This window comes from Protomyctophum parallelum (genome assembly GCF_964188405.1).
Source record: "Protomyctophum parallelum genome assembly, chromosome: 14".
NCBI classification, from domain to species: Eukaryota; Metazoa; Chordata; class Actinopteri; order Myctophiformes; family Myctophidae; genus Protomyctophum; species Protomyctophum parallelum.
The window spans coordinates 3,808,436-3,826,993 of NC_139709.1; the positions used below are offsets into that span (position 1 = coordinate 3,808,436).

Sequence of the window (18,558 nt, forward strand, 5' to 3'; positions counted from 1 at the left end):
GTCTCTGTAGCCTCGTTCAGTTCAAGATCATGAAAAATGCTCCAGTCTGTGCATAGGAAGCAGCCCTTAAGAGCCTCCACACTGTCCTCTGACCACTGTAACACAGTTTTTTGGACAGGCTTACTGGACTTTAACACAGATTTGTAAGTGGGCATGAGCTGGACAGTCGAGTGATCCGAGTTGGCAAGAGGAGGGAGAACCTTGGCTCTGTACGCATTTTTTATGTTGCCATAACATTTGTCTAGCACATTTTTATTCCTTGTACCACATTTGACGTACTGGTGAAACCCAGGTAAAACTGGCTCCAGTCTACAGTGGTTTAGGTCCCCCATAGCCTCGATACCCAGGCTTTCATTTCGTCTGCGCGAAAGATGAAAGCCTGGAAAAAGCCGTGGGCTGAACCAGTCTAAAAGTGGGAGTCAACCCTTCCGGGTGGGCGTCAGCTCTAAATGATGTGACGTAGCGCTGCACTAGGGGGGAGAGGAGGGGCCGGGGGTGACGGACAGATCGATGAGATCCAATCAGGGTGCGCGCATTTCTGAGGCGCGACCCGCCCCTCTAGACCAGAAATGTCTCTGTTTACGTCAGGCTAGGTCCCCCAGTATGAAGATCGGGGCTCCGGGCGTACGTTGCATTTGTGCGTGTACACAGTCTGCTAGTCTGTTTGCAGCTCTAGCTGCATTAGCGCTAGGCGGTACATAAGCTACGCAAATAATGATATTGCCAAATTCCCTCGGAAGGTAGAACGGTCTCATAGAGAGACAAAGCAGTTCAACGTCCGGGTCACAGTATTTCTCTCTGATCGTGTATTGGCTGCACCAACTGTTACTCACATACACACTGAGTCCTCCTCCTTTGGACTTCCCAGATGTAGCCTCCCGATCCGCCCGTGTTGATGAGAAACCCTCCAGCTCCAGCATGGAGTTCGGTATATCCTCCCGTAGCCGTGATTGGTCATCTGCACCCGACACCGCTGAAGTGCCCCTTGAGCAAGGCACTGACTGAACCCCCAACTGCTCCCCCTGGAGCTGCAATAGTAGCCAAGACTGTGGTTGTACTGGTCAGCTCCCATGTTTTAATGTGTGTGTGTGTGTGTGTGTGTGCGCGCGCGCGCGCGCGCGTGCGTGCGTGTGTGTGTGTGTGTGTGTGTGTGTGTGTGTGTGTGGGCGTTGCTGAAAATGAGCACCTGTGCTCAGCTACTTCCCTGGGTAAATAAAGAATAAAAAAAAACGCTACAGAGTGCCCTGCTGGTTTTTACTTGAACCCCTAAGAAGACATACAAATAAAACAATCAATATCCTTAAACATATTCACCATTGGTCACCATCAAATAACTTAATAATAATGTAACATTACCTTTACTCCGTCTTTTGGCCCTCGGAGCTGGGAAAGACCCTCTTCATACATGGTGTATGTGTTGAGCTGGGAAAGACCCTCTTCATACATGGTGTGTGTGTTGGCAACCTACATCTGTGTCTTCTTTTGGCTGTTGGATAATATAATGTAAAGTCATAAAATATCACTTTTTAATCCCCCTGGGGGGGGGTGATTCAAGCGATCACAGCAGCATTATAGGTAAAGCATAATAGTAAAAAGAGGCCTATACAGCCAATAACCATACCAATACAGCAGTAGGCCTAGTCATGTTAGCATTTGTTTTACTTCTTGTTAGATTATGAACCTTTACCCTGTCAAAGACTCATTATTGACGACGTTTCATAACATTTACTATAGTACTCAGATCTGGAACTTTGTATTTAAAGGGGGGATGTCACGGCCCGAGATTAACGTTGCTGATAAGGAACATCACGTGGTCTGAATGAAAACGATTTTAAACGACACGTGACTATATCTCAGGCTCTGACGTGACCTAGCATATAGTCAAGCTGAGTGGCTAGCGCACTAAAGGCTACCTGTTTTGAGGTAACTTTCTGCGTCATACTAGGTGAAATTATCATAAAAATAAAAATAAATCGGTCGGAAATCTTCGTTACAATGACATTGAGTTGACGTGTAAGTTTTACGGTAAACTGTTGCGTTTTCTTTTTTTCGCGTGACGAGTTCCATGCTCTCCCCGTCTCCCCCCGTCTCCCCCCGCTGACATGGCCTCAAACACGGCTAAGTGCTGAACAGGGCTCCGTGCTGGAGCCCTGGAGCTTCACATGAGGTTACCACTACCAGTACCACTGCCTGTCTAGCGCTACAGCGCCGGGCTAACCTGAGCCCTCTCTCCCTCTCTCGACTCTCTCTCTCTCACTCACACACACACACACACACACACACACACACACACACACACACACACACACACACACACACACACACACACACACACACACACACACACACACACACACACTCTGTCTCTCTAATGATTAGGCCAGTTGCTGTATAGTGTTGTATAGCCTATCTGATCAGCGATCACCAGGGAGCAGCGACAACACACACACACACACACACACACACACACACACTCACGTCTCACACACTGCGTCTTGCATCAGCCTTCAGCGCGCATATGGACTGCCTTACGCACCGCCAGTCTCTCCCTCCGTATCTCTCTCTCTCTCTCTCTCTCTAATACTAATAATAAAACGCATCACAGCGCGACAACATATATCGGTATATCACAGTATCAGTATATATCACTGTTAACAACTTATCATATGTTGCATCAACTGCAGCGAGCAAAGGCTCTGCTCTGCTGCATCCAATAATAAATATATCAACTAGTCCAGTGCGGACTGGTCATTTCATTTGTATTGGTGCCGAGTGCAAAGCACAAGTTGCACAACCGATTGTTTTAATTCAAAGTGGTATATATTCTGTGAAATGTGTATCGTCATTCCGTGTATACAAGCTCCAAGTGTTGTGTCCACAACTCACATGCAGCGCGTTGAGCTTGCAGATCGTCGGTGCCCCACTCGCCATGAATCCAAGCAGAGGTCTTCACAAGTATAGGTAAAACACTGCCAGTCTGCAGCACAATGGCCCGTTGTGCAAAGTGTTGAGATTTTACTTGTGCGATATTCAGATAGTCTACAACCGATTGTTATAATTCAAAGTGTTATATATTCCGTGAAGTTTATATTTTCATTTGGTGTACAAGTCATGTTTTTAATATGCCTTTATCAAATGATAGAGAGATAAGCCATGCAGCCCATTGACTGCATGTCACTCTGCCTACATGCTGACAATGTGCGCACGTTGTATTAGCCTACATTATAACGTGACATTTATTATACAGCTCGAAAATATAGCCTCTCTGCAAGCTCACAACTGGTTGTGGACACTTCTATAGGTCTGACTCTGCTATTAATTTCTGTACCAAGTCGCCAGAGCAATGGTAAAGTGTCTATCATTTTTTAATTATATGGAGAGAAAAGTCGAGAGTCGGGATCTGGAGATTGCTGACAGACAATGAAAGAAACATATACTTCCACTCACAATTTAGGTGGCTTTAGGTGGTACTTATTCCTTCATTAAAAAATATGATTGGCACCTCATAAGTGTAAATATAAAATCCAATATAATATAGCCTACAATTGAAACCTGCTACTGCAGTGATTTTATCCTGTGTTCAATGCGTTGCTGCGTTTGTGTGTGGACATATATCTCTGTCGTATGGCCAGGGATTTTTTCTAAAACGGAGGACGAAAATATCCGTTTTACAAAAGATCCATGCACGTATAGCCTGGGCCTCAGAAGGCATGTGATGTCTTCGTCTAATGAAACGATCATCTCATTAATCATTGACATAGCGTTGTTTAGGCTATAATGATCAACTTGTATGGGTGATCATTTTATGTATATCAAATATTATATTAACTCAAGGTAATTAATGCTACAGCTCTGAATATAAATGTCGGAACTGGTGTAAAATGGAGAATACGTCTGTTGCAGTGTTGCGCACTGAAAACCAGAACAGGTACGCTCGCCCCTTTTCCAACTCACCCCCACGAAAAGTGAAGAGCGGTCGCCCTGGGATTTCGAAAAGTGAAGGCTTGCCCCAAAGCCATGAATAGCTCGCTCCCAAAGTGTGGTTATCTCGCCCCACAGCGTGGATATCTCGCCCCAAAGCACGAATATCTCGCCCCATGTTTATTTCATGTTTATTTTACCTTATTTCTCATATTAGAACCTTTAGAATCAATGTTGTTTGTCAAAGGAGAACATTTAGAACCAGTTTGTTGTTGGTGGTCAAATGAAAATGATGCATGGTACCCAGGGGGCAAACCACCCTTTTTTTAGGAAACCTGCATTTGCCATGACCTCAAAGGTTGTCCACCAGAAATAATATCTCATAGGATCACAACCTATATGGACAACCCGGTCAATTTCTTTTGCTGGAAATCAGAAAATATAGGTTTGGCAGTAACTTCTGAACCAGATGAGCTAGAAATGCAAACTTGGTGTCTATTTCATGGTTTCTGACCATGAGAGACTCAATGGAATACCTATTTTTTATTATTGGGTGTGTCTGGACCCTTATTGTGCATATTTACAAGATGGTGCCTACCCGAAACGTGAAACGTGAAAAAGAAAAGAGACATTGTCTCTTTTCTTTTGCAGCCATATTGACAATATGCAAGCTCAAGGATATATGTCCCTTCTGGGCCATACATTAGCCAATGGATTAATATTGCTTGTGTTTGCCAAAACAGTCAACACTCATGGTAGAAATCATGGTAAAGCACAATTTCGATATTATTAATTTTGACAATTTAGATATTATTTCTGGTGGACAACCTTTGAGGTCATGGCAAATGCAGGTTTCCTAAAAAAAGGGTGGTTTGCCCCCTGGGTACCATGCATCATTTTCATTTGACCACCAACAACAAACTGGTTCTAAATGTTCTCCTTTGACAAACAACATTGATTCTAAAGGTTCTAATATGAGAAATAAGGTAAAATAAACATGAAATAAACATGGGGCGAGATATTCGTGCTTTGGGGCGAGATATCCACGCTGTGGGGCGAGATAACCACACTTTGGGAGCGAGCTATTCATGGCTTTGGGGCAAGCCTTCACTTTTCGAAATCCCAGGGCGACCGCTCTTCACTTTTCGTGGGGGTGAGTTGGAAAAGGGGCGAGCGTACCTGTTCTGGTTTTCAGTGCGCAACACTGCAACAGACGTATTCTCCATTTTACACCAGTTCCGACATTTATATTCAGAGCTGTAGCATTAATTACCTTGAGTTAATATAATATTTGATATACATAAAATGATCACCCATACAAGTTGATCATTATAGCCTAAACAACGCTATGTCAATGATTAATGAGATGATCGTTTCATTAGACGAAGACATCACATGCCTTCTGAGGCCCAGGCTATACGTGCATGGATCTTTTGCAAAACGGATATTTTCGTCCTCCGTTTTAGAAAAAATCCCTGGCCATACGACAGAGATATATGTCCACACACAAACGCAGCAACGCATTGAACACAGGATAAAATCACTGCAGTAGCAGGTTTCAATTGTAGGCTATATTATATTGGATTTTATATTTACACTTATGAGGTGCCAATCATATTTTTTAATGAAGGAATAAGTACCACCTAAAGCCACCTAAATTGTGAGTGGAAGTATATGTTTCTTTCATTGTCTGTCAGCAATCTCCAGATCCCGACTCTCGACTTTTCTCTCCATATAATTAAAAAATGATAGACACTTTACCATTGCTCTGGCGACTTGGTACAGAAATTAATAGCAGAGTCAGACCTATAGAAGTGTCCACAACCAGTTGTGAGCTTGTAGAGAGGCTATATTTTCGAGCTGTATAATAAATGTCACGTTATAATGTAGGCTAATACAACGTGCGCACATTGTCAGCATGTATAGGCAGAGTGACATGCAGTCAATGGGATGCATGGCTTATCTCTCTATCATTTGATAAAGGCATATTAAAAACATGTACACCAAATGAAAATATAAACTTCACGGAATATATAACACTTTGAATTATAACAATCGGTTGTAGACTATCTGAATATCGCACAAGTAAAATCTCAACATCTTTGCACAACGGGCCATTGTGCTGCAGACTGGCAGTGTTTTACCTATAGGCCTACTTGTGAGGACCTCTGCTTGGATTCATGGCGAGTGGGGCACCGACGATCTGCAAGCTCACAACGCGCTGCATGTGAGTTGTGGACACAACACTTGGAGCTTGTATACACGGAATGACGATACACATTTCACAGAATATATATACCACTTTGAATTAAAACAATCGGTTGTGCAACTTGTGCTTTGCACTCGGCACCAATACAAATGAAATGACCAGTCCGCACTGGACTAGTTGATATATTTATTATTGGATGCAGCAGAGCAGAGCCTTTGCTCGCTGCAGTTGATGCAATATATGATAAGTTTTAAAGTTGTTAACAGTGATATATAAACATGAACAATCGGATAGATATCTGTGTAGTTTCCATGCAGGCACAAGCTGCATTTCTCACCTAATTATAGTAAAAATGATATGCGCTAATAAGCGGTGACATCATCGTTTCTCAAAAGCTCCGTTTCGCATGACTACACAGCTCCACTGAAACAAATATTTTCGAAAATCTCCACTTATTTATCCGTTTCCAAAACCTCCGTTTGAGTGGCCAAAAACGCCGTTTGCGTGTGGCTGAAAGGCCCAAACGCACAAAGAAATGTGCGTTTTGTAAAAGATCCATAAGATCCATGCACGTATAGCCGCGAAGAGTGTGTGTGTGTGTGTGTGAGTGTGTGTGTGTGTGTGTGTGTGTGAGAGAGAGAGAGAGAGAGAGAGAGAGAGAGAGAGGTCCCGCCCCCCCCATATCGGTGTGTGTGTGTGTGTGTGTGTGTGTGTGTGTGTGTGCGTGTGACTGTGTGTGTGTGTGTGTGTGTGTGTGTGTGTGTGTGTGTGTGTGTGTGTGTGTGTGTGTGTGTGTGTGTGTGTGTGTGTGTGTGTCAGTGTGTGTGTGTGTGAGAGAGAGAGAGAGAGAGAGAGAGAGAGAGAGAGCGGTCAGGTAACAGGTTACTTGAGCCGGCTAGGCTGCATGCAGTGCCCCGGGTAGAAGCACCATGACGTCGGGTACAGAGGACTGGATGGCCCGCTGAATCTGGCCGTGGTTGACGGTATGTTAGCGGCGTTACAGAGCGGATGGGCCCGGGGGCATGGAACGCGTCACGCGGAATTGCGACTATGTAATAGTATACCCTGAAACTTACACGTCAACTCAATGTCATTGTAACGAATATTTTCGACTTTTTTTTTTTTTTTTTTCAACCATTATGAACCATTATGAAGCTAAGTCTGACACCAAAACCACTAGCATGAGTTGATAGCCACCAGGACTGCTAACTCGCAGAGCCCAGAGGCGCTCTGCCCTTAGCCCAGATACAAGATCAATTTCATTGGTCAAATTGTGCGATCCCGACCTGATGTCATAATCCAAGACGCTAATTTTAATAGCATTATTAGCTCCCGAGGGCCGTGACATCCCCCCTTTAAAGTCGCTCTGAAACAGAGCTCGTGAGGTCTAATAAATGCTTACTGTAATGTGTTGTTGTACACTCACTCACATGCATGATGCACCGCGTAAGCACAGTGCACACCCACGCACACACTAGTAACTGTACAATATATGTATGTAGGGCAGGCAGGCGTAGACCTAGGCCTACTCGCTAACAGACACGATACCAACGCACGCGCACGTGCTTATAAATGTTTGCAAACATACGCACGCACGTGCTTATGTTTGCACACACTCCGTGTAGCTTTAACTACATAGAAGTGTCTATATTTGTCTCTACATGTTTTGATGAATTTAACATGGTGGACCCTGTTGTAAACAAGTGTAATGCTTAAATTGGGTCGTTGTATTGAGTTTGTGCTTGAAATGTACTGTAATTCTGCAAACTGTTAATACATATTTCAATCAATCAATCAAAGCTCTTGACTTGAATTGGTAACGTCACAAACAGTGCAACTTGACGACTGTATTGCATTTGCATGTAGCGGCTACATGCAAATAATACATTGTAGCCTATAGTAAGACGAAATATTATGTGTAAGTTTGCCAAGGTATACTTACTCTCAAGTTGACTCGGGCTCCGACCTATAGCCCCACAAGTCAGAACCCAATGCTGGTAGCCTACTGAAGTTTCTGACATTTTTTAGACCGGTTCGGCACGATATATTGGGCTGAGTGACCCAGGGGGTTCCGAGAGGGGCTATAGCTCCGACCGTGAACACATAGTCGGGATGGCATGTGTAACTGCAAGCGGTATGGAAGTAAAAACGTGATGGTATGACAGTGTGCCGAATAATGTCATGTTTTTACTTCCATAGTGTGATATGATGTGCAAATCGCTCTGGATTAAGACTAAAGAGCGTCTGCTAAACGCATAGATTGTGAAATGTTTAGTTGTACTTTTACATACATAATCTGAAACACACCAGTTGTGAATGAAACACACACACACACACACACACACACACACACACACACACACACACACACACACACACACACACACACACACACACACGCACGCACACACACACACACACACACACGCACACACGCACACACACACACACGGAAACTGAACTGTTCACAATGATGCACGAGCGACATCCAGTGGAGAGACGCTGTGATTGGCCATCTAGTCTAGTGCACTTGTGGAGCCAAGCCTTGTGCGCTGTGATGTGATTGGGCCAGTAAGCGACGAGCACGTGATGAACGATCACGTGAGCACGCAAAGATGGCCGCGCCCTGAAGCAGTGGTTGTGTGTGTGTTGTGCAAGAGGAAGGAACTTTTTGAATGACAGACAGACAGACAGTGTGGAGACAGACAGACAGACAGTGTGGCGACAGACAGACAGACAGACAGACAGACAGACAGACAGACAGACAGACAGACAGACAGACAGTGTGAAGACAGACAGACAGACAGTGCAGATTAGAAGAACAACACTAGATCATCGTGTGGAGAAACCATCTTGTTGTTCTTCTCATCATCATCACCACCACCATGGACAAGGACGAGCTCATACTGTAAGTACAGACAGTACACCTGACATGTCACATTAGAGCAGCATTATTGTTTAACAGAACGTAATGATGACGTACGGTCGGTCATCCGTATCGTTCTTTGACGTTTAGCGACAGCTTTGCGGTTCCATTCCATTTCAAAGGGCTTTCTGTTGGCTTGAGAATAAACACGCCATGATGAGTTTACAACATTGCCAAAGCAAAAAGCTTCCACTGTCTAGTTAGGTCTAGTGTCTGCTGCCTGCATGGCGTTACTGACGTAGACCAGTGGTCCTCGAGGAGGGGGTCCCAGGTGGTCCCCAGCTGAGATAAATTATGGACAGTTGGTAACCAAATGGACCCTTATATTTGATTGATTTGATACTTTACTAACTTGTATTGAACTGTATTAAATTGAATATCACAGCACTGACAGCAGTGTATAATGATGAATTCCTGTTCTGTTCTTTAACTACATAGAAGTGTCTATTTGTATGTCTCTAAATGTTTTGATGAATTTAACAATTAAGGCGGACCCTGTTGTAAACAAGTGTAATGCTTAATTGGGGTCGTCCACTCACAGTTAACAGTCTTTGTATTGAGTTTGTGCTTGAAATGTACTGTAATTCTACAAACTGTTAATACATATTTCAATCAATCAATCAAAAGTGTGTGGTACCAATATGTCCTCTGGGGCTGTCACAATTATGGCATTTTACTTGACAATTAATTGTCAGTCCCACACTAATAATGTAACAATTTAATTGTGTTTTGTCGTTGGGAACATTGGGCATTTCTGTTTGGCTTTTAAGGCTGTGACAGAGGACGAGATAATGACAAATAGCCTAAATAAATAAATACAAATAAATGTAACAAAACCATTCATAGTGGGAATTGGGGAAATAGGCGATCTACAAGCTCTGAACTGGTCCAATCATTTAGGGGAAAAATGTTTGAAAATATATATATATGAACATTTCTTTTCAACGCGGAAAAGAAATGTGACGATTATGCAAAAGCATTATTGCGATTATCTCAAATAATGTCGATTAGGCGATTATATGATCGTACTGTAATATTTGTGACAGCCTCACAGCTTTCCATTCAACCGTTACCGTTCCACTGCTGGTCTGAGCGATAAGAGAGGAGAGGAGTGGTCGCTCTGGGGGAGCTGGTCAGATAAGAGCCAACAGAAGCTGTGCCACGGCCCACGGGACACTTTGATAATAGTTTTTGGTATATATAATATATCACTTCACTTTAGCCACTTGGGGCGGCGGTGGCTCAGGGGGGGGGGGGGTAGAGTGGCTGGATGGTAAACGCTAAGGTTGCCAGTTCGAACCCTGTGGGCTCCTCCCCCAGAGTTAGTGTCGAAGTGTCCTTGAGCAAAGACTCTGAACCCCTAATTGCTCCTGATGTGCTGGTTGGTTTCCTTGCATGGTTTCCTCAGCCATCGGTGTATGAATGTGTGTGTGTGAAGTTTGTGAATGGGTGAATGTGATGCACAATCTATGTAAAGCGCCTTGGATAAAGGCACTATATAAATACACCATTTACCATTTGGCCTCTATACTTTTTTAATTAATTGCAGCGTACTTGGGTGTGTTCTTTTTCAATCTATTCTACACCAAATATCTTCGCCAGAAATGGCAGATCTACAAGCACACGCGTCACAGCTTTTGGGGCTTTTTTGCCTTTATTGATAGATATAGTAGCTTGACAGGAACCGAGGGGGAGACACACAGCAAGGTTTGTCGGGGTCGGGCTCGGGACTCGAACCCGCGACACACTGTCATGCTGGATTACCGGCCAAGGTGCCTGGACCGCTGAACCGGCCCAGGCCTTAGATATATATTTTTAAAGTAATAATGTAATTCTGGGGTTTGCAAAGTGGTTAATCGCTACTGTCCATGTCCAGCAACGTGTAGGCTACTATAGGCAGGGACAGGAAAAAGGTACATTTTAAAATAACATCTTGAGTAATTGCTGTAATTAAAGGTGGGTATAAAATACTACTCTTTTGGTGTTAGCATTACGTTATGCTTTAGCTATTGAAAAATAGCAGATCTACAAGCTCATAAGCGCGCCACCGAGTGGCGCGCTACGAGCTTGTAGGTTTGCTATTTTTTTTTGAAAAATCGAAGAACGACTGACACATAGAAACATAGCTTTTTCAGAAAACTGTCAGGATGTAGAAGAACATTTTTAGAATCTGATCTCAGGTCAGAACGGGTTAACCAAGATGTCTTTTTTTTGGGACGTTTTCTTCTGTAATAAAAGGCCCAGATGTTCTAAGGGGCCGTGGTCCTGGTGTGGTTCTTGGCCAGATGGTCGCTGAACTCCTGGTAGGGAGACTTGGCGAAGAGCGTGGGCTTCCACAGGTCAGGGGTCAGGTAGCCGTAGGTCTTGGCGATGGCGTCGAAGGTGGCCTTGGCGAAGTTGCCCAGCGTGGCCGTGGACCCGCTGGCGGACGTGTAGCAGTCCTCCACGCCCGCCATGGCGAGCAGCTTCTTGGGCACGGGCGCCGACACGATGCCGGTGCCGCGCGGCGCGGGGATCAGGCGCACCGTGACGGAGCCGCAGCGGCCCGTCACCTTGCAGGGCACCGTGTGGGGCGCGCCGATCCGGTTGCCCCAGTGGCCTCGCCGGACGGGCACCACGGACAGCTTGGCCAGGACGATGGCGCCGCGGATGGCCGTCGCCACCTCCTTGGAGCACTTGACGCCCAGCCCCACGTGGCCGCCGTGGTCGCCCACGGCCACGAAGGCCTTGAAGCGCGTGCGCTGCCCGGCCCGGGTCTGCTTCTGCACCGGCATGATCTTCAGGACCTCGTCCTTGAGCGCGGCGCCCAGGAAGGCGTCGATGACCTCCGCCTCCTTGATGGGCAGCGAGTAGAGGTAGACGTGCTCCAGGGACGTGATCTTGGCGTCCTTGACGAGGCGGCCCAGCTTGGTGACCGGAACCCACTCCTTCTTCTCCTCGGCCTTGCCTCCGCGGCCTCTGCCGCGACCGCCTCTGTCGCCGCGACCGCCGCGTCCCCCCCGGCCGCGACCGCCGCGCCCCCCGCCGCCGCCGCCGAAACCCCCGCGGAAACCTCCTCTACCGCCGCCGCCGTCGTCCGCCATTTTGGTGACGTGTGTTAAGATCGGGAGGAAGGATCGAGATGTCTTAGAAATATCCCTGACGCAACGATATCTGGGTTGTAAAGGCCAAATATCCTCACCTGATCTTAATGGTAATAACTAACCACTCTTTATATATGGCTTGGCTGGACGCTTGTCACGATGACAAAGCCAGTCGGCTACGCTTGTCTAAATGACGATGCCAGTCTATATATATCCATATATGGAGTTCTATATTGACCTGATGTCAACACATAGACATATCTGTTGTTTCCATATACAGTGTATGGAGCTCTAGGTTCGCCCCGGGCCAAATATGGAGATTGTAATGTTAGTTCGATCCATATTTGGAGGTAGTGAGAGCGCTCAGATGGTGAACCGATAGGATCCACCGTTTGTCTGTTTTTCGTGCCGGCAGTCCGCCCCTCCCCTCTAGACCAGAAACCACACAGGCTGGTCCGGGGCTAACATGGCATATAAATGCTCATTTCATGATGTCCATCGTTTGTCATTTTCTTCCGTCCAGTCCCAAAAACTTCCCCCCGCTGCAGAATGATGTGTTCCTGCGCGCCGCGAGAGGCCAGGAAACCCCACATGTCCCCGTGTGGTGCATGAGACAGGCTGGACGCTACCTGCCAGGTAAGGACAGACAGGACACCCCACATGTCCCTGTGTGAGACAGGCTGGATGCTACCTGCCAGGTAAGGACAGACAGAGGACACCCCACATGTCCCTGTGTGAGACAGGCTGGATGCTACCTGCCAGGTAAGGACAGACAGAGGACACCCCACATGTCCCTGTGTGAGACAGGCTGGACACTACCTGCCAGGTAAGGACAGACAGAGGACACCCCACATGTCCCTGTGTGAGACAGGCTGGATGCTACCTGCCAGGTAAGGACAGACAGAGGACACCCCACATGTCCCTGTGTGAGACAGGCTGGACGCTACCTGCCAGGTAAGGACAGACAGAGGACACCCCACATGTCCCTGTGTGAGACAGGCTGGACGCTACCTGCCAGGTAAGGACAGACAGAGGACACCCTGCATGTCCCTGTGTGAGACAGGCTGGATGCTACCTGCCAGGTAAGGACAGACAGGACACCCCACATGTCCCTGTGTGAGACAGGCTGGACACTACCTGCCAGGTAAGGACAGACAGGACACCCCACATGTCCCTGTGTGAGACAGGCTGGATGCTACCTGCCAGGTAAGGACAGACAGGACACCCCACATGTCCCTGTGTGAGACAGGCTGGACACTACCTGCCAGGCAGGCAGAATTGGATAATTCCCCAGTGGACATAATACTCTAGTCACGCTGTTAACCCATTCTGACCTGAGATCAGATTCATACGAGGTTTCCACCGGACACACACTGGTCTGATGGACCCATTCTGACCTGAGATCAGATTCTAAAAATGTCAGTCGCTCTTCGATTTTTCAAAAATAGCAGACCTACAAGCTCGTATCGCGCCACTCGGTGGCGCGATATGAGCTTGTAGATCTGCTATTTTTCAATAGCTAAAGCATAACATGATGCTCAACACCAAAATGGGTGCCCGGTCAGAATGGGTTAAGGAACACGTGAGCTTTCAAGTCTATAAAAAGATGACTATTAACTATTAATATTATAATAATCTATTGTCCTGTTTGTGTGCAGAGTTCCGCGAGTCGAGGGCGGGAAAAGACTTCTTCGAGACGTGCCAGTCTCCACAGGCGTGCTGTGAGCTCACATTACAGGTAGACGTTTACTTTGAAAAGACTTCTTTGAGACGTGCCGGTCTCCACAGGCGTGCTGTGAGCTCACATTACAGGTAGGTTTACTTTGAAAAGACTTCTTTGAGACGTGCCGGTCTCCACAGGCGTGCTGTGAGCTCACATTACAGGTAGGTTTACTTTGAAAAGACTTCTTTGAGACGTGCCGGTCTCCACAGGCGTGCTGTGAACTCACATTACAGGTAGACGTTTACTTTGAAAAGACTTATTTGAGACCTGCCAGTCTCCACAGGCGTGCTGTGAACTCACATTACAGGTAGACGTTTACTTTGAAAAGACTTATTTGAGACGTGCCAGTCTCCACAGGCGTGCTGTGAGCTCACATTACAGGTAGACTATTACTTCGTTTTTCTTTGATTTCTACCAATTAGGCTTGAGTCCTGTTCCACAAACTCTTTCTAAAAAGATTACAAACTGACACTTATTACTACTACTTAGTACTTGGAACGATGCAAGTTGGAAATGAATGCCCCACCCAGTTATTATGTATGTGTCCCTTTTATGCCCATATATGTCAGTTCTTTGTCAGGGATGCCCAAATATGGAGTCTATGCAGATGTCAGAACAGGCCAGTTCCATGGAGCCTGTCTGTCCAGAGGCCGGGCAGAGACTTGGTGCATTTATACTGTAGATATAAGATACAGTAACATAAACTAAGCCAGGGCAGCATTTTATCCAAAGTGTATTCTGTTCTTTTCCTTCCTCAGCCTCTGAGACGTTTCCCCTTCGATGCTGCGATCATCTTCTCAGACATCCTGGTTATACCTCAGGTAAACGATGAACACCTCACCACTGGGCATGTAGCGGTGTTCACTGGGCATGTAGCGGTGTTCACTGGGCATGTAGCGGTGTTCACTGGGCATGTAGCGGTGTTCACTGGGCATGTAGCGGTGTTCACTGGGCATGTAGCGGTGTTCACTGGGCATGTAGCGGTGTTCACTGGGCATGTAGCGGTGTTCACTGGGCATGTAGCGGTGTTCACTGGGCATGTAGCGGTGTTCACTGGGCATGTAGCGGTGTTCACTGGGCATGTAGCGGTGTTCACTGGGCATGTAGCGGTGTTCACTGGGCATGTAGCGGTGTTCACTGGGCATGTAGCGGTGTTCACTGGGCATGTAGCGGTGTTCACTGGGCATGTAGCGGTGTTCACTGGGCATGTAGCGGTGTTCACTGGGCATGTAGCGGTGTTCAATTATCTTTAGACAAATGACTGAAAAAACTCTAACTTATGTGTCTCTCTTTTACACAAATCCAGTATTTTCTCTTTTAATTTTCTTCTTTTATCCTATTTTCAATACAGAAGCAATTTACTGAACTTTTTTTTTCATCAATTCTCTTACCCTGTATTTTCTGTTCTTTTTTTACACACCCTCTGCTGTTTGCGTGGCTATATAAATTGTGATTTAATTACACAATTTTAATCGATTTGCGACATACGCGCCTACTCACCACGCAAGTTTGAGCACCAGTGATATACAAACATAGGTTTTTCGGAAAACGGTCATGATTTAGAAGACATTTTGTAGAACTGTGCCCTCGGGTCTTAATGAATAACCCATTTAGACCTGAGACGATTCTACAAATGCCTTCTAAATCCTGACAGTTTTCTGAAAAACCCCATGTTTCTATGTCAGTCGTTCTCAAACAATTTCATGTCAAGGACCCCCAATATCTTATGTAATTGGCCGCCGACCCCCATCTGAAAATATGTTGTTCCAGGGACACCCCCCCAGAAGCAAAGATTTGAGTTAAAAACGTTCGCTTAGTCTGAAAGAATATATATTCAAAGATTTGCGCCACATTTTCACGACTTTTCAAAAATAGCAGACCTACAAGCTCGTAGCTATGAGCTTGTAGATCTGCTATTTTTCAATAGCTAAATTATAACTTAACGCTTAAAACACCAAAAGGGGTTCCCACCTTAAACGTGCGTCCGTGTCCCACCTCCTCCTCCTCCTCCCTCCAGGCCATGGGCATGGAGGTCCAGATGATTCCCGGTAAAGGCCCGTCCTTCCCAGAGCCTCTGCAGGAGCCCGAGGACCTCCAGAGGCTGAACACCAAGGTGGACGTCCAGAAGGAGCTGGGCTACGTGTTCAAGGCCCTCACCCTGACCAGACACAAGATCCAGGGCAAGGTGCCGCTCATCGGGTTCACTGGAGCGCCGGTGAGCAGTCCTACTTTTTTTTTTGTTTTGTTTTTATATAATGTTTATCCCACGATTTTGTAACCCATTTTTCACCCCTGTGTCAATGATCTAATGTGATCCTGGGCTCTACACACCCTCCACCAACCTAGTCCCCATATATAGGGGACAAGGGGAGAGCAACCTAGTCCCCATATATGGGGGACAAGGGGAGAGCAACCTAGTCCCCATATACCAACCTAGTCTCCATATATGGGGGACAAGGGGAGAGCAACCTAGTCCCCATATATGGGGGACAAGGGGAGAGCAACCTAGTCCCCATATATGGGGGACAAGGGGAAACCAAGTCCCCATATATGGGGGACAAGGGGAGACCAACCTAGTCCCCATATATGGGGGACAAGGGGAGACCAACCTAGTCCCCATATATGGGGGACAAGGGGAGACCAACGGACTTGAACTCACTACAAAAATGACTAAAACTAAATTAAATTGTATTCAAAAGACTATGGGCTCTATATTCGTACATGCTAAACCTCGTATCCTTTTTTTCTTTGTACTATTTTTTTTAAAACGGACAATCTACATTCTACAAGCTCACAATGTGGTGATGTAGATCGGCTAGTTGAAATATTCAAAAATGTTTTTCAAAAAAGTAAAAAAATAAAAAAAAGGCAAAGAAGTTTAGGAATAAGGGCTTTAGCATGGACGACAATAGTCCCCCGCCCCCTTTCATGACGACGCCAGGCCCAGGAAATTAATCCCAATGCATTTTTCCCGTAGACATTTCAAAACGTATTTATTTAAAGACCTTTTAAAGCGTCGTACGAAGCCAACTCTTGTGACAAATCATGACAACACACACAATATTTTGGACCAAACAAATAATTACAAAGAAGAAAAACAACAAAAAAAAAGTGTTTTTTTGTTTTGTTTGGACCCGAAATTTTGTGTTTGTTGTCATGATTTGTCACGACAAGAGTTGTCTTTGTCCGCGGCGTAAACGTCTTTAAATAAATACTTTCTGAAAAGTCTATGAGGAAAATGAACGAACAGGGATTTATTTTCCGGGTCTCTCTCTATAGAGCCCCAGGTCAACACTGTGTCCTCCTCCCCCCTCCACAGTGGACCCTCATGGGCTACATGATCGAGGGCGGAGGCTCCAAGACTCTCTCTAAGGCCAAGCGCTGGCTCTACCGCCACCCGGAGGCCAGCCACATGCTGCTGAGGATGCTGACCGACCTGGTGGTGGAATACCTGCTGGGGCAGGTGGCTGCAGGGGCACAGGTGAGGAGGGGAGGGGAGGGGAGGGTGGTGGAATACCTGCTGGGGCAGGTGGCTGCTGGGGCACAGGTAGGGATCCAGTTCAATAGAGCACCGAAGTCCTGACGTAACTCGCTCATCCCTTCGATTCCCCTGGTTCTAATGTCCTGACGTAACTCGCTCATCCCTTCGATTCCCCTGGTTCTAAAGTCCTGACGTAACTCGCTCATCCCTTCGATTCCCCTGGTTCTAAAGTCCTGACGTAACTCGCTCATCCCTTCGATTCCCCTGGTTCTAAAGTCCTGACGTAACTCGCTCATCCCTTCCATTCCCCTGGTTCTAAAGTCCTGACGTAACTCGCTCATCCCGACGATTCCCCTGGTTCGCGGAAGTAATTTCTCTATGGAGAATAACATGGGGTTGATCTTAATATCGTCTACTATAAGCGTTGTGGTCCAAAAATAAACAAGCTGTCTCGGCGTTATTGTCAGGGAGGTGTCTCTGTATCGTTTGCAACAGTCAGTCACTCATATATGATACAGTCTGCTTCTAGCGAAAATGTAACTAATTCAGCAGCAGTAACATTAGCGTTTTCTCTCAGTCAGTTGATTCTTCATATCCATATGAGTGAAGCGGCCGGGGTGACATGTTTATTTTTCAAACACAGTTGTTATATGAGGCGATCTCAAATCGCCTCAATGGGGATTTCAATGCAACTAAAACAAATACATGAACCTGGGGACTGACTTCGGTGCTCTATAGACCATATTCACACCGCGTATATGAATTCTACGTCCGAGCATAGACATGGTAACGTCCCGCCTGCCTCTGATTGGCCTACCGTACCGACATTGCCTGTCCTCTGGCACTCCGTGGTGAGAATGGCAAAATGCGACAGTAACTTGTAACTTTAATTTTTGTAGAAGAGGCAAACTAATATTGTTTGTGCCGTTTGCTTTGAATTGAATACTTGATTGAACACGTATGTACTATGTTTTGATTTGGCTGTGTTCTAAATTAAAAGTGTTAGTGTTGATTATCGTGTATTGATCTAATTATAGTAAACTAATACTGTTATGTTAAAAAAAAGATCAAGGCAAAAGAGACCTTTTTACAGTAGAATAATGCTTCAAGTTTACACATAAACAGGCCAACGGCATAACATTTTTTCGACCTTTTAGGTGGAAACGTTAGTCGTTCTGTATACTAGCACCTAAATAAAAGGCTTAAAGTGTCCGG

General features: G+C 45.9%; 3 protein-coding genes across 3 annotated transcripts in view; 2 read left to right on the forward strand and 1 right to left on the reverse strand.

Annotated features, from left to right (window-relative positions):
• Positions 1 to 15,787, forward strand: part of uqcr11 (ubiquinol-cytochrome c reductase, complex III subunit XI) — a 332,601-nt gene extending 316,814 nt beyond the window's left edge. The window contains exon 4 of the transcript XR_014570267.1: positions 15,771 to 15,787. The gene's annotated coding sequence lies outside the window, so the exon portion shown is untranslated. The remainder of the gene's footprint in view (positions 1 to 15,770) is intronic.
• Positions 8,770 to 18,558, forward strand: part of LOC310870837 (uroporphyrinogen decarboxylase-like) — a 16,101-nt gene continuing 6,312 nt past the window's right edge. Inside the window, exons 1-7 of the mRNA XM_083782171.1 lie at positions 8,770 to 8,853; positions 8,925 to 9,038; positions 12,663 to 12,775; positions 13,798 to 13,877; positions 14,621 to 14,683; positions 15,880 to 16,077; positions 17,182 to 17,343. Of these exons, the coding sequence (XP_083638297.1) occupies positions 9,016 to 9,038; positions 12,663 to 12,775; positions 13,798 to 13,877; positions 14,621 to 14,683; positions 15,880 to 16,077; positions 17,182 to 17,343 (639 nt within the window). The 5' untranslated portion in view covers positions 8,770 to 8,853; positions 8,925 to 9,015. The remainder of the gene's footprint in view (positions 8,854 to 8,924; positions 9,039 to 12,662; positions 12,776 to 13,797; positions 13,878 to 14,620; positions 14,684 to 15,879; positions 16,078 to 17,181; positions 17,344 to 18,558) is intronic.
• Positions 11,306 to 12,139, reverse strand: LOC310870483 (small ribosomal subunit protein uS5-like; the record flags this gene model as incomplete). The annotated part of the gene is made up of 1 exon (XM_083781716.1): positions 11,306 to 12,139. The coding sequence occupies one exon, from the start codon at positions 12,137 to 12,139 to the stop codon at positions 11,306 to 11,308; it is 834 nt and encodes a 277-aa protein (XP_083637842.1).